Source organism: Pyrus communis, chromosome 1 (genome assembly GCF_963583255.1).
Source record: "Pyrus communis chromosome 1, drPyrComm1.1, whole genome shotgun sequence".
NCBI lineage: Eukaryota > Viridiplantae > Streptophyta > Magnoliopsida > Rosales > Rosaceae > Pyrus > Pyrus communis.
In genome coordinates, this window is record NC_084803.1 from 7,928,725 (window position 1) to 7,943,506 (window position 14,782).

At 39.2% G+C, this 14,782-nt stretch overlaps 4 protein-coding genes across 7 annotated transcripts; 2 read left to right on the plus strand and 2 right to left on the minus strand.

Annotated features, from left to right (window-relative positions):
* The first annotated feature begins 422 nt into the window (after window positions 1-422).
* Window positions 423-2,989, plus strand: LOC137744876 (ER membrane protein complex subunit 7 homolog). Its single transcript, XM_068484689.1, has 7 exons — window positions 423-717; window positions 819-865; window positions 1,389-1,497; window positions 1,650-1,713; window positions 1,812-1,928; window positions 2,024-2,132; window positions 2,573-2,989. The coding sequence occupies exons 1-7, from the start codon at window positions 623-625 to the stop codon at window positions 2,662-2,664; spliced, it is 633 nt and encodes a 210-aa protein (XP_068340790.1). The 5' UTR covers window positions 423-622; the 3' UTR covers window positions 2,665-2,989.
* Window positions 2,990-3,534: 545 nt separating this feature from the next.
* On the plus strand, window positions 3,535-7,956 carry LOC137739505 (hydroxyproline O-galactosyltransferase HPGT3-like). Its single transcript, XM_068479100.1, has 12 exons — window positions 3,535-3,829; window positions 4,012-4,075; window positions 4,313-4,362; window positions 4,450-4,637; window positions 5,153-5,213; window positions 5,339-5,411; window positions 5,997-6,120; window positions 6,238-6,325; window positions 6,430-6,480; window positions 6,990-7,061; window positions 7,188-7,300; window positions 7,573-7,956. Exons 1-12 carry the CDS (start codon window positions 3,705-3,707, stop codon window positions 7,593-7,595), a joined length of 1,032 nt encoding a protein of 343 aa, XP_068335201.1. The 5' UTR covers window positions 3,535-3,704; the 3' UTR covers window positions 7,596-7,956.
* A 25-nt stretch (window positions 7,957-7,981) lies between these two features.
* LOC137739482 (cysteine--tRNA ligase, chloroplastic/mitochondrial) lies at window positions 7,982-11,488 on the minus strand. Of its 4 annotated transcripts, none has more exons than XM_068479064.1 (9): window positions 11,097-11,488; window positions 10,945-11,008; window positions 10,472-10,633; window positions 10,135-10,305; window positions 9,621-9,902; window positions 9,348-9,473; window positions 8,827-9,030; window positions 8,494-8,595; window positions 7,982-8,331 (listed from the first exon to the last, which is right to left on the minus strand). In XM_068479064.1, exons 1-9 carry the CDS (start codon window positions 11,438-11,440, stop codon window positions 8,095-8,097), a joined length of 1,692 nt encoding a protein of 563 aa, XP_068335165.1. In that variant the 5' UTR covers window positions 11,441-11,488; the 3' UTR covers window positions 7,982-8,094. The 4 variants fall into 4 exon arrangements, with proteins under 4 accessions (XP_068335165.1, XP_068335188.1, XP_068335173.1 ...); XM_068479087.1 differs by having other exon boundaries at window positions 10,472-10,666; window positions 10,945-11,012; window positions 11,097-11,224; XM_068479072.1 differs by having other exon boundaries at window positions 10,945-11,012; window positions 11,097-11,218.
* Window positions 11,489-12,371: 883 nt separating this feature from the next.
* Window positions 12,372-14,542, minus strand: LOC137739472 (glucan endo-1,3-beta-D-glucosidase-like). The gene has a single exon (XM_068479050.1). The coding sequence runs from the start codon at window positions 14,535-14,537 to the stop codon at window positions 12,471-12,473; it is 2,067 nt and encodes a 688-aa protein (XP_068335151.1). The 5' UTR covers window positions 14,538-14,542; the 3' UTR covers window positions 12,372-12,470.
* Window positions 14,543-14,782: the final 240 nt, after the last annotated feature.

The following is a 14,782-nucleotide window of genomic DNA, read 5'->3' on the forward strand; positions in this document are numbered from 1 at the left end:
TTTGATTGACTAAAAAGTCTTACCTGAATCAGTCGATCATTATCATAATGGATCTATCAATTCTAAACCGATAAGCACATTAGAAGAAAACTTGACAAGAGTAACTAACATTAGTTTTTCATAACGAGACGAGTAAAACTTTATTAGTGAATAAAATGATGGATGCTGCATATTATCTTTACTCATTTCATTTCTTACTAATAAGTCTTTACCTGTCATATTTTGAACAACTAAGTGGCAGAACCATAATTTTTTATGGATAATTCACACTCTGCTAGTCTGCTTAATATTTCGGGTATTTATAAAAAAAATATATATATATATATATTTTTTTTTTGTGTACAATTTTTGCCATGTCACCTACATTGAGCAAAAAAGAATAATAAAAAAGTTGGATTTCGAGTGATTAACATGGCGTGTTGTCATTGCTGCGATGTAGAAGAACTCTGTGCACAATACGGATTCAATCAGAGTAAACAAGTACGGACCTGATTTCGCCGGCTACAACAATTTAGCAAATTCCGTAACACACCAGATCCTTCTCAACTCTCTCTCTCTCTCTCTCTCTCTCTGTGACACAAACACTGTGAAACTCTCGCAAAAGCTCTCTCAGTGTTTCGTTATGGCGCGGAGCTGGAGATCCAATCTGGTGGTTCTCGTGCTTTTCCTACAGTTGTGCTTTTCGCTCATCTCTTCGTCGCTCGCAATTTCTCCCGGGTACGATTGAAAAGTTCTTCTCTTTACCCAAACTAACTACGATGCATCGACGATTTCGAAATTAATTTTCTTCAAATTTCTAATTAAATTATCTGTTGCAGCTCTGCCGATGGATACACCATTCATGGCCGAGTAAAGATCCCACCCAGTAAGTCTTTCAATTGAATTTACCTTCCTGTTGATTGTATTTTTTTACCCATTTGTTTTTACAGAAAAGTTTGAAAATTTGTGATTTAGATTGCAGTTTTTGGTGAAATTTTCGTGTTAATTGAAACAAATAAATTCATTTGATCGGTTCGGGTAGTTTGTGAAAAGTCTTAAATTTGATTCCTAATTCAAAAGGAAGGGTTAGGCTGTGAAAGGTCTTAAATTTGATTGCTTTGTTGTTGTATTGGGATGAGGAGATAGATGATTAGGGCTTGTGGAATAGGACTCGTTTTGTGTTAATTTGATCGGTTCAGGTAGTTTGTGATGCTAAGGATTTTTACCCTAATTTTGGATGAGTGGTTCCAGTGTGGACTGCTAGCTAAATTTGTGTTAGTTCTAGGAAAGTTAGTAGTCTGAATTACGCTCTACACTTAACTTACCGATATTGAACTTTAATTTCTTCCAAGCAAAAAGTTGTTTTACGTTGCATTCTGGTGTGTATAACTCACAAATTTTGTATGCAGGTCTCGGGGTGAAAGGGTTTGCACCTTACGGAAAGATATCAAATATCAAAGTCATACTAAATGGTGGTCAAAGTGTTACCTTTCTGAGGCCTGATGGATTTTTTTCATTGTATCCTATTTGGTTATCTTGATAAGTATGTTTCTGATGCTTTGTATTTGCCTTGTGTATATGTGTATGATATTTTATCCCCTAAGAGAAAATCAAGACATGATATATTTATTATTATGTATACCATATTTCCTTAACATGTGTTCTTAAAGCCATAATGTGCCTGCGGGGACTCATTTGATCGAAGTGTCTGCAATAGGCTATTTCTTCTCTCCGGTGAGACTCTTCTATATAAGCGCCTCTTTTATACTTCTTGAAATGAAATTATCACAAATCTGATATCCCCATGTTTTCATTTTTGTAAAAATGTTAAGGTCCGAGTTGATGTTAGTGCTAGAAACCCAGGCAAGGTTCAGGCAGCACTGACTGAGAATAGGAGGCCACTGAATGAGTTTGTTTTGGAGCCATTGAGAGAGGAACAGTATTATGAGGTTGGTTTTGATTTTCCCATTCTTCTTTATATGTTTCACCACATTTCTCTATCGTTATGAAATTTTCACCTCATGTCATGTTTGTTTCATTGCAGATAAGAGAACCCTTCTCCATAATGGCTCTTGTAAAGAGCCCCATGGGACTGATGGTTGGATTTATGCTAATTGTCGTGTTTCTTATGCCGAAATTAGTGGAGAACATGGGTAAGTGATCTATGCTTGGTATAGGTTTTTAAATTCCATCCGTGGGGTTAAGGCTCTGATTTGCTTTAGATTTTACTTTCATCAATATAATCCATAGGGACTCGCATGCCTGAATTCTTTTCTGAGAGCTAGGGCATATAGCTAAAACATATTTTCTTACCTTACTCAAATTTTGACTTATTACTCGTTAGATGACTGTACATAATTAAAACGTACTTGATTGTTACCTTTTAACTTCTGATTGTTTACTTCTGTATGTGGATTGCTTGTGGTTTCATCTCGTCCAAGGATATACCAATGAATGCCATCTGTGTTGATATTACAAATGCCCTTCATATTCATCCCCTTTTTGTCTTGTCATGCCTGTTTACGGTAGCATACTTTGGTAGAGTATACGTTTGTAAGAGTTCCTCAATAAGTATCTTTTATATTGACCACAGATCCTGAAGAAATGAGGCGAACACAAGAAGAAATGAGAAACCAAGGGGTTCCATCGCTGGCAAGTTTGTTACCTGGTGCCGCTAGGAGTTAGAGAAAGATGGAGAAGTAGGAACCCTTTCTGCAATGGAGGACTTATATTTTCTTGTTCAGAAGCTGGGAGACTGTATCTTTATGGTTACGAAAGAAATTCCCAGAAATATTACGAATTGGTCTGACATTTTTTCTCCTTTGGCTATGATCGTGATGTTCGTAAGACATTTTTGTTTCTGTATTTGATGCTTTAGCGTTGTCTTTGATTCTATAAACGTTTTGACGATTTAGTCTTGTGCTGCGGACAAACCAGCCGGTCGTAGTTAACAGTGTTATTAATTTTTGCTCACTCCACCTGCAATTCAATGAGAATAAAGTTTGGCAGACGTCCAGTATCGCATTAGGTGTTAAACTCTTTACTTTTATGACGCATTTACTTACCAGAAATAGATGTGAAATATCAGGGCTTGTTTACTCCCAATAGTAGGTTCTTACGCTTTGCTTATTTTTTGCCACCAAAAACACCGCTTCTTGGCCGGCTTGCATATGTTGAGCACTCCAGCGCAATATGATATGTAAGTTCAAGGCAGTGTGACTGTACCTGCCATCCAAAGTCTGGATCAATTTCCATGTAAATTAAAATAACTTAGGATATAGCAAATGGTGAATTGACTTAGTGGTTAAAACTTTTCTCTTCAAATTCAAACCGTTGCGTTCTGGGTTCAAACCTCTCTCCTCCGTTTAATGTAAAGCGTAAAATATCGTATACATTAAAAAATTTAGAATTTTCTTGTGAAAAATGAACTCATAAAACTTGGAGGCCCAACATTAAACTGAACTGGACCACTCAGAAGCCCAGACCTCAGTCGTCGGCCCTAAAAGGTAACCGCTCCAAATTTCCAACTAAACCTCTCTCTCTATCTCTCCGAAATTTCAAAATTTAGATTTCAGCATTCAGATGCCTTCTAAATTCTGCATATAATCTGATACGTCAGTTTCATAAATCCCCGTCCGAATCACTAAATCTGCACCTCCAATATCTCGCCCAAATCATTGCTCTGGTCTTTTCGCGGTCTTCTCTCTGCTGATTCGGAATCGGAGATGGAGGGTTTGCCGACGACGACGAAATCAGATCGGCGATGGCGATCGAAGCCCCTGCAGACCTCCAAGCCATCCATTCTCATGGCATTCTTCTCCTGCTTCGCTTGGCTCTACGTCGCCGGCCGGTGCGTTTCAAAATTGTTTCCAAAAATTGGACTCTTTCAGCCTTGATTTTCAAATTTTACTATTCGAATTCAAATTCCTGAGCTTTCTGTTTGATCTGATACGATTTAGTGGTTCGATATCGTGTTAATAGTTAATGGTAATTAATTATCAAAGTTGATGACTTGTTGTTTGGGAAATGCAGGTTGTGGCAGGATGCGGAGAACAGAACTGTGCTTTCTAATCTTCTAAAGAAGAACTTGGGCCAGGTTTGATTTCAGAAATTTTTTTATTCGATATTTTGTAGTTATTTAATATAAACTACGGGAGCGGGATTCGAACTTGGGGGTAGAGTGGAGCACGCTGCTCTTTTGTTTCAAACTTTAGTGTAAAAGTTTTACATTTTTCGATTTTGATCCCCAAGTTAATCCAACCGGCCGAGATGAAAAATTGCGAAAATTGGTGAATTTTGTCTTTAATTCGATAATACTTCTGTAATATTTCAGAGACCAAAGGTTCTTACGGTAGAAGACAAGTTAGCAGTGCTTGGATGCAAGTATGCTCCTACTTTTCATTTCTCTTTATTCGGTTTATTTGAGTTGTGCCTAGTTTTAGTGTCGGTAATAATGGTACTGATTTATAGGGACCTGGAGAGGAGGATTGTGGAAGCTGAGATGGACTTGACACTGGCCAAGAGTCAAGGGTACCTCAAGAACCACTTGCAACAAAAGGTGTCTTCTTCTGGCCGATTGCTCGCTGTTGTTGGAGTTTATACTGGATTTGGTAGTCATTTAAACCGAAATATGTTTAGAGGGTCTTGGATGCCCAAAGGTCAGTTGGAATTTCTGATGGCAATTTATACAGATTTACCATGTGTTCCTTCTCTGATTAAACTTTATGCTGGCATCGCTTGAATTCAGATTAAGTGTTGATTCTCAATCTTTTTACTTAGACTCCTCTGGTTTGAGTTTTAAGTTTCATCCTATTAAAGTAGTCTCTTTGTGAAAGTCAAGGTATTTGTCATAATCCCATAGTGCTCATTCAGGCACTCCCTTGGCCTATTTTGACTACCGGATGCTAGAATAAGTTGTACGGTACGAATCAAGTTAAAGCTGTTAGATATGCATACTAAGACAATCATTTAGGTGTAGTTATTGGGATATATCAGGCAGCAAATGCAGGTTAACTGAATTGAATTGACCATGGTAAGCACCCGGTGTTCAACAACACCTGCGTGTATGTAGCTGAGGTGGTAGATATTGTGGATTCGTGATTACTGCGGTTATTTTAAGGAAAATTAAACTTGTTCACTAACAACTATTGGACATTCCTATTGGCCTTTGCAGGTGATGCTTTGAGGAAGCTAGAAGAAAGAGGAGTAGTTATACGCTTTGTAATTGGTCGGAGGTTTTTCCTCGAACTTTAATCTCAATATTAATACTATGCTTTCCTGATTCTTATTATTCATTTATTTGCTTGGTAGAGTCACTATACTAAAGTGTTGTACCTGTGGTTGTGCTTTTAACTTGCAGTGCCAATCGGGGTGATAGCTTAGATCAGAATATTGATAAGGAAAGTCGTTCGACGAAGGATTTCTTAATTCTTGTAAGCAATACAATCTCAGGGTTACTAAAACACATATGTTCAATCTTTTAACCAAGACTGTAGTAGCCACACAATTGTGATATTGTGGTACATAACTTGTGATGCCAATTAAATGTATGTGGGGAAATTCTTTAGCTAAATTTTTGGAAGTCAGTTTATTGGATGCATAGTGGAAGTTATGTCCATATGTTGTGATTAGGCTTTTATTGTATTACGTTGAATATATTTTTTTTGAACAAACCATATTATCTACACTAAGAGGGAGGGAGGGAGGGAGGGAGGGAGGGGCGGGGGGGGGGGGGGGGGGGGGTGTGGGGCGCGTTTAGCCTCACAATGGACTAGTAATAATGTGGGTCAAATTCGCCTTTGGCGAGAATCGAACCTAAGACCTCTCACTAATAAGTGAAGAAAAATACCACTAGACCGTAGTACTAAGTGGCTTCTTACGTTGAATATTTGTTAATGCGTAATAACTAATAGTTCAACATCTAATTATAGTTGTAGGATTCCTCTTGTATATTTGATAACTTAGATTTTATTGACGAGAGAAATGCATAGTTTCAAACTGTAACATTATCATATTAGGAAGGTCATGAGGAGGCTCAGGAAGAGATGCCCAAGAAAGCAAAGTTCTTCTTCAGTACTGCGGTTCAGAATTGGGATGCTGAGTTTTATGTCAAAGTTGATGACAATATCAATCTTGATCTTGGTAGAACTTCGATTCTGAATCTCTGATAAACTTAATAGAACATTCAAGACTAGAATCAACTTATTCATCAGAACTTTTCATACATCATTTAAAATATCTTTTCTTGACCAAACACAGAGGGGCTGATTGGACTTCTTGAACATCGTCGTGCTCAAGATGGTGCTTATATCGGATGCATGAAGTCAGGAGATGTGATTGCTGAAGAGTATATACTTTACCATCCTATACCTTCGTGCAACTTGATATTGTTTCCAATTATATATGTAGATCTTGTGGTCTGTAAGGTTATACAAGTATTTTGATATGCAGGGGAAAGTCTTGGTATGAACCTGACTGGTGGAAATTTGGGGATCAGAAATCGTAAGTGATCGAACCTATGGAAGAACATCTAGTGGGCATTTAATGCTTGGTTATGTGTTGATTACTTGATCCAGATGTGTGCGCACACACCCACGATTTGGCTCTAGTAAAGCGCCAACACAAGGAGGTCATTTGAGTGTTATTTTTAATCGTCACGATGGAAAGAAATCTGATGGCCTAAGATTCGCTTCGTACTAGAGCCTCTGCATATCTAGAGAGAGATTGTTTTTGTCTGTGATCTTTTGTAGAATTATGTCATGTCTGGACTTTTAGTCCAGGATAAAACATTCTCAGTTTCACTGTTTTAATGCTGACATGAGAAAGAAATATAACTGTCCAAGAGCGAGTTATGCTTAATATTAAAAGACATCGACAAGTTGGACAATTCTGTATATATCTCGTAAACATGTACAATATACTGACGGGCTAAGAAGATTTTTGTTTAAATTTGACAGTTCTATGTACTGGTAGATTTGATTTATCATTCTTACCATTTCTCTCCCTTTCAGGTACTTCCGACATGCGGGTGGTTCCCTCATTATACTATCCAAGAACTTAGCTCAGTATATAAACATAAACAGGTTTGTTCTGAGTGCTATAGATGGGGAAAAGGGCTCTCAATGTTATCAAGTATGCTTGGGTTCTATTGCAACGTGGCTTGGGAGAGTGAGTTTGTTGGACTTATTTCTGTTTCCTTTCGTATGCAGTGCATCATTGAAGACTTATGCTCATGATGATGTATCAGTGGGTTCATGGATGATGGGTATCCAAGCCACTTATATAGATGACAACCGCCTTTGCTGCGGTAGCATTAGACAAGGTAAATTTACTCCATCCTCTGGTTTCTTTTTATTTTTTGTACAAAAATATCACCTATCTTGCCTGAACTTGCCTCAGTTTTAGTTTTAAATAGATTGTGGGGAAATAATAAAAGTATGGATGGCCTTCAGTCTTCTTGCTTGAAAGAAAATATTAAAAGATAAAGCAAAGGACACGACACTTCAAATTGATATAAAAGTATATGCTTCAATCTTTGACTTGATGGATGCATATCGTGTTGACAATTGCCATTGAACTCTTTCAACTTTCCAGATAAGGTGTGTTCTTTGGCTTGATCAAAGCGGATATAAATCTTTCGGTAGAAGACAAACTGATCTGGACATGCAATTTTTGCTTGAACATGAGAATGGTGTTTGAATCATCATGTTCATACTCATGTTCAACCGAGGGTGCTGCGAGGGTCGCAGAGGATGTGCAGAATCATTCTTTCTATGTGTGAACATCGGCTGGAATTTTTAAACCGCCCACTGCAGTGGGAAATAGCGTAAGATACCTTGTAGGATGAACTTCATGCGTTCTTTACTTAGTGAATAATATCAAAGCTTCACCCTTCTTGAATTTGTATTTGAAATTCACAACGTTGATAAAGCTATAAAAATCGGGAACTGCCTCACGGCGAAAACTTTGTTGAATGAATGCTTAATCGTATAATTCCCATTCGGAAAGTGAAAGCCTACTTTTTTCAGAATTGCATAGGAGAGAAAATTGTATATGCCCTAATTCTACATGGTATGATACTAAAGAATTATGACAGTGCTCACAGCGGGATCTGCTTCAAGTAGTTGCAACCTGCTGCTCTTGAATTGCAAGAGGTACGGTGGGTCTCCACGTCGTTCCATCTGGGCTGTCCATAAGAGCAATCCCCACAGCAGCTAAATCTTTTCTAATTGTATCTGATCTTTCGTACTCTTTGTTCTTCCTCGCTGCATTTCTTTCCTCGATTTTTTGCAATACTTGATCTTCGGTTAACTTTGCACGCTTCAAGGCTTTATCCTTCAGCTCCTGCAGAATCTGCAGCATAAAAACAGTTCACGCGTTGTAGAAAGGAAAAAAACCGTATTCAAAAGAAAATATAGGTGTTCTGCGATAAGCCCAAGCAACTCATAGAAGCATCGGCATACAGGGCTTGTCACAGAACCCTGTTTAGATTTCTTGTGGCACCGACTTCTGTACCTCCGGGTAACTTGCAGGCATCAGACCTAAAACGCTCAAAACATTCTTAATTATCGTTCCCAAAGCTGCCAGCGACTCCATCCGCAGTTCTTGCTTCTTCCCCTGTATGAATTTATAAATTATAAACAAAGATCAAGAAAACTTGCGAGAGAAACAGCTAACCTCATTAGTGAGAAATAGGAGCTCGGGTTCAATAAGCTTTGAATTTTCATTTGATATGTAATTCTGAAAACCTAAATTATTTGTATTCGAAAACAAAACCCGCATCCTAAACATTAGGAGTTTCACATTCAATTAATTTCAATCGCAACTTAACGGGTGTATCATCCATACCTTACGAGTATGTAGCAGATCATTGATGGTTTTTAATGGGTCTGATAGTGCAGCCAAAACAACAGGAGTGTGAAGATCATCTGACATTGACGTTAAGAAAACATTATAGAAGTTGTTGACGCTGTTCAGTGTATCAGGAGGGATGGTATCTTTCAGGGTTACCCCATTATTCTGGCTCAGAGCGCTTTCACAATCATGTAGTGCCTGCAACGAAAAGTAAATTTGATTAGAACAAAATGAAATCAACACATTAATCGATGATAAGTAGACATCAAATTTTAAAAAATCTGTATAGGTAAAAGTTCTAAACATCTTTCGAAATCCTGTTGGCATCTAAAACACATTATCGCAAATATGCAACTACATCTGAAGAAGCACTACAGACTGAACCTGACAAAAGATCAACTGTGATCTACAAAGTTCAGGTGTTTCAATCTGCATTCAATTTTGGGTTGGACAAAGGGAAAGAGAAAGAGAGGTTTCTTCTATCCTTTACCCAGACAAGTAGGATGCTAGGGTACCTGATAAATGTAGAAAATCCGGTCAGAAGCACTTTCAAGCAGCGCATCAGAGTAGTTGATCGGAGACTGATAGTGGGTCCCTAACAAGAAAAGTCGCAAAGCCAATGGATGGTAGAGGTCTATAACCTGGAAGAAGAATAAAATATATTAGAAAAGTAAACAGAAAGACTCATTTGAAAAGCTAGAGTACTGATCTGTATAAAAGTTGTGGCAAAAATTCTCAGAGAAAAAAAAATGTTCTGACCAATGTAAACAGTATGGAATGCTTTTTACCTGCCGAATTGTGAAGAAGTTTCCAAGGGATTTGGACATTTTCTCTGAGTCAATGGTGACAAAACCATTGTGTATCCAGTAGCTTATGTTACTGTGGTTACACGCAGCACAACTCTGCGCAATTTCATTTTCATGGTGGGGAAACACAAGGTCCATCCCTCCACCGTGTATGTCGAAAGAGTAACCCAGATAAGCAGCACTCATTGCACTGCACTCGATATGCCAGCCGGGTCTACCAGGGCCCCATGGACTGTCCCAGAAGGGTTCTCCTTCCTTTGCAGACTGCAAACATTCAGAATCCTCACCTGATTAATTCCTTCCCAGTCATAATATTAACATATTTTGCAACAGTATGTGTACATGTGTGAACAAGCAAATGAATGCTTTATAGTAAGAACATGAAACTTCTAAGAACAAGGCAGCCTTGTCGATGTAAATAAAATGATAAGGATGCCATCTCATATACAGCAAGCGCATACATTATCATCACTTTCTGTGAGTCTACAGACACTACCTTCCACATGGCAAAGTCACCAGGATGTTTTTTCCTTGAATCAATAGCAACCCGCTCACCAGCTCGATTATCTTCTAACTTTCGCCCAGATAGACGTCCATAATCTGGGAACTTGTCGACACTAAAGTAAACATCCCCATCAACAGTGTACCCATATCCATTTTCAATAATCTGCACAGGAACCAAATCAAGAAATGGGGTAAGAGAAAGAGAACCCTGTTTCGAAAATTAATAACGCACACAAATACAATTATAAGTTTGTAACAACTCCACCAAGATGCTAAAAGCCTAACGTGACACTTTTAATAGATTCTGAAGCCTAGGTGGAAAAGAATACCTGCTTTATCATATCAAGGATCTGTGGCATGTGATCCGACACTCGTGGTTCCACCGAAGGAGGCAGGCAATGCAGACAGGTCATATCTCGATTGAACTCCTCGCAGTAACGCCTGCTCAAGCTGATAGGATCCTCCCTCAACTCATTTGCTCTAGCAATTATCTACAGAATTTGAAAAGTGCATTCTCAGCTATCCTGTAATAATACCAATGTGGAAAGTAATCGGTACTTGGCATCCAACTTCCGTAACACAAAAATATCACGCAACGCCGCGTCAATACATCCACGAAACACCAAACAAACTCACAATTGGCATCCAAGAACACAAAACAAAGTGAACAGGATGCATAAACATACCAAAGGTAGTATCAGTTGAAAGCTTTAAATTCCGAACAAACTATTCAAATACACCCATAACCAAAGCCCGAATATTTCGTAACTGGAAATATTCAAATTTGGGAAAAGAAACTTACTTTGTCATCAACATCTGTGAAATTCCGAACGTATGTGACTTGATATCCCAAATGCCTAAGATATCTGCCTATTTCCCGAAACAATGTCACTAAAATAAGCATTTAAAAAAAAACCCAAATCGAGAAATTGAACAAATCATATAGAAATGGACCTGTAGAGAACATCGAATGTGACGTAGACGCGCGCATGGCCGATATGGCTGAGATCATAGGCTGTGACTCCGCACACATACATGCCCACCTTCCCTTCAATTTTGGGCCTGAAAAGCTCCTTCTTCCTGCTCATTGTGTTGTGCAGCCATAGCTCCGACGATTCTGGACTCCCCAATTTACTGCCGACGCCGCCTAAAATAGACGGCTGAGAGTGGCTGGAAGTAGCCACGCAGAGAATTCTCCTATTGGGCTTGAATAATCTGTGGAAACGCTGCGTTCCGAGTTGAATCGTCCGACTCGAGTATGGAAACAAGGGTCTGTAGAACTTGAGCAGAGTACCCATCTTTGCTCTCTGTCAGTTAACGTTCCCTGAGAGAGGAGGAGAGGGAGAGAGAGAGACTGTTAGCGCTTTATCTACAAAGAATAAGCGGGCCAGTTTGTTTGGGCCCGAGCTTTCTGTCTTTGGGCTTCCTATAGCTCTGCCTCATATATTTTCTCAAATACTTGGGCTATTTTTATTTTATTACCCTAATTTTTTTATACAAGAGATGAAGACAAATAATAACGAGGAATGTTATTCATATCATATTTTTGTACCACATTTTCATACCATCTTATGTGGCATTAACAGCCACATTATTTGAATCAATCAGATTTTTAAATTTAGTTCATTATTTAATAAACTAATAATTAAGAAAAAATAGTTAATTAAATGATAATTGTGGTATACGAGGAGTCTTTCTCCTTCATTTCCTTGAGTTTTGCAAATTTTTCAAATGATGTGGCTGTACACATTAGATACCACCTAAGATGGTATAGAAATATTGTATAAAAACATGGTACGAATAACATTATTAAATAATAATTGGTATCTAACTCATCACTAACGAAATTTGAACCTAACATTTTTCTCTTAGAAATAAAAAAGAATGACTAAACTTTAGTTTTTAAATGACAAAAATATTTGGCTACTTATATGTATGTTTGACCCCTTTGATGCATGTAACATAGTCTTTTCTTTACATCACTTGTGGTTAGTACTACAGTTTACCGATACTTTAATACTTCAAAATGAAAGCTTTTATGTTCGACTCACATAAATGGACGAGGTAGATTATGTATCTAATTATTATGGCTAACTTTAGTCTAATACTATTTGGTATGCCTTCTCAAATGATCTCCAGCAATCAGATGAAACAACAATGAACAACATTGCAATTCTCGTGTTAAAATACGACAGCAAGTACGAAAAGAAAATAAACAATGAGTTGTAATTGATTCAATTTCGTTACACAAAGAACTTGAATCTAGCTAAAACCCAAAAAACATACTAAAATTAAACCCAGGAAAAAAATGTCATGCAACAAAGCTGATCACCTACTGTGACTGTGAATCCACCACAAAATATTACTCCGGGAGTTTCCGTCGTCGAAACTATTCAAGCTCCTAATCTTCTTCAAAGCGCCTTGTGTGTCGTAAATCCCTTGTAACGCATACACAAATCCCTTCCATCCTTCGGTGACTTCTGTTCTATTGAGCGCCGGCAATGCCCAACTCACGAGCTCGTTGGCATACCCTGCATCGGAGAACAGAACCTCGGTGACTGGCAAAACAGGCAGCATTTGAATTCCGAGTCTGATTTCTTTTGCCTCCGCGGTAGCGAACCAAAGTCCGGTGTCTCTCTTGGTCGCCCATAAAACTCCCACTACTCGATTTTCCTTTGCGAAAGCTTCCGGGTAAATTCGATTCTCTCCGCCCTCTCTTACGTGCCACCACATTTGAGCTGCCTGTATTTCCAAGGCAGTGAGTAGCGATCCGGTGGCCTCAAGTTGCGCATCTTTATAGGCTTTTCCCATCAAAGCAGCTGCGTAGTAAGCATTGACCGCCTCGCTCGTGCTCTCTTGATTCCTCCCGTCTGCGAATTCTGTCAACCCACCTGCCCACGAGTGCAATTTATAGAGATCAAAGGATCTCAGACGCGGGTAATTTGGATTCGATCGTTCATCCTTGTTGAGAAAATCCTCCACGAGCGAGTAAGCTTGAGACTTGTACTTCTGCCCCCATGCAGGATCAATCTTTGCTAACACGGAAATTCCATATATAAAGTACCCCAGATGGTAATGGTGATCAGCATAAACGCCAAACCCGAAATCGGCACCCTGATCGGTTAATCCTTGCTTGGTAACAAGTCCACCCCATTTTTTATCATGCAAAAATCCGTTGCCACTAAAGCTACCATCCAACCATGGCTCTATTTTCTCCGCCAAGAATGTCCTGATCGCCGGGATCGCATCAGGACAAGCTACCTCCTTGGCTATCACAGCCAGCCTTGCTGCTCTAGCAACCAATTTCCCATAAAAATATGAAGATGTAGTAGAAGCTTCTGTTGAACTAAGAGCGTCAACATCTCGACGAAGTGCAGATATGATTTCGGGGAACGAATCTTTTTGCACACCCCGTACAGAATTCCAAGTGACTGGAATAGGCTTCGATGCTAACATCCACGAATCGCCAACAACACCAACTAAATCGCCGTCAATGCTTTTATACCTAAAATCTTGCAAAACAGTAGCATTGGATAGAAGCTTAATATGGAGAGGATGAGCAAGCATAAGCAAATCTCCACCTTCCTTTTCCCATTTATATGTCAAAGTATTGGTGTTTTGGAGCACAGCTGCACCAGAAACTGGGTAACAAGAACTAAAGTGATCGAGAATTGCCTCTGATTTTGGGTCAGGATCCGGTATTACAGCAAATCGAATAATCCCGGAAAAAGCTTTAAAAGTTAGAGTGGATGGTCCGCTGTCAGAGAAATCGGTTGGAATGGATGTGTATATTAGCCATGTCTGATTGTTGTCGAGCTTGATGATGAACTTGGTTTTTGAGCCACTAGCTGGTGATGATGAGACAATTGTATGAGCAGTTGATATAGTAAGCGCAGAGGGGCGATAAAGAAAACCGGTAAGAAAGGGGCTGCCGCGGACAAGGAAGAAGCGGAGGTTGGAGGAGGGAAAGTCCAATGTCACACTGAGATCATTGAAGTCAGAGATTACATGGTGGTCGTTGTTGTTTGGAGCTTTTCCGGTGTTTGTTTTCGAGGCAGATATGGTGAGATCGGGTTCAAACAGGGCTGTGGATATGATGGTAGATGTGTAGGAGAAAGACGGGTATGCGATAGATAGGGAGGAGTTGGATGATTTGATGGTGTAGGGATGGATGTACTCGGGTTGGTCGCCATTTTTGAGGACAAAGTTTTGGAAGAAAGAGTTGGTGGGGAGTGGAGTTGAGAGAAGTTTTGGGGCGAAGAAGGTTGAAGGGTCGGGGAGGACGGTGGATTGAGCTTCCGGGAAGAGGAATGGGGCGGGGGAGGCCTGCGGAATCAAAGCGGAAAAACAGACTATGCAGACGAAGAGAGCAAGAGAACAGAGCATGCTTGCCATGAGGTCTTAATTTTGGTTCGTAAACTTGTAAATAATCAACCTTTTCGATCGGTATCTATTATTTATAGGGATGCTTTTGATATGTTCCTAGTTTACGTGGGAAACTTCCATGATTACGGCTTTCCTCAACAACTAATTACACGTTTTGAAAACTAGGAAAGTTTGTGAGGTTTTTTGTTCTCCTTGGCAAATGTGTTTTGTGTACTTAGTAATTTTGGAAGGAAAAGAAAAAAATGATAGGTTAA

Bases quoted from the DNA above. Each gene is read 5' to 3' on its own strand.
- LOC137744876 (XM_068484689.1), top strand. From the start codon at position 623: ATGGCGCGGAGCTGGAGATCCAATCTGGTGGTTCTCGTGCTTTTCCTA. The intron at 866-1,388 runs GTAAGTCTTTCA...TTTTGTATGCAG, and splicing joins CCGAGTAAAGATCCCACCCA to GTCTCGGGGTGAAAGGGTTT. The intron at 1,498-1,649 runs GTATCCTATTTG...GTGTTCTTAAAG, and splicing joins CCTGATGGATTTTTTTCATT to CCATAATGTGCCTGCGGGGA.
- LOC137739505 (XM_068479100.1), top strand. From the start codon at position 3,705: ATGGAGGGTTTGCCGACGACGACGAAATCAGATCGGCGATGGCGATCG. The intron at 6,481-6,989 runs GTAAGTGATCGA...TCTCCCTTTCAG, and splicing joins AAATTTGGGGATCAGAAATC to GTACTTCCGACATGCGGGTG. The intron at 7,062-7,187 runs GTTTGTTCTGAG...TTTCGTATGCAG, and splicing joins CAGTATATAAACATAAACAG to TGCATCATTGAAGACTTATG.
- LOC137739482 (XM_068479064.1), bottom strand. From the start codon at position 11,440: ATGGGTACTCTGCTCAAGTTCTACAGACCCTTGTTTCCATACTCGAGT. The intron at 10,634-10,944 runs GTAAGTTTCTTT...CAAATTCTGTAG, and splicing joins TCACAGATGTTGATGACAAA to ATAATTGCTAGAGCAAATGA. The intron at 9,031-9,347 runs GTACCCTAGCAT...TTTTCGTTGCAG, and splicing joins GGATTTTCTACATTTATCAG to GCACTACATGATTGTGAAAG.
- LOC137739472 (XM_068479050.1), bottom strand. From the start codon at position 14,537: ATGGCAAGCATGCTCTGTTCTCTTGCTCTCTTCGTCTGCATAGTCTGT.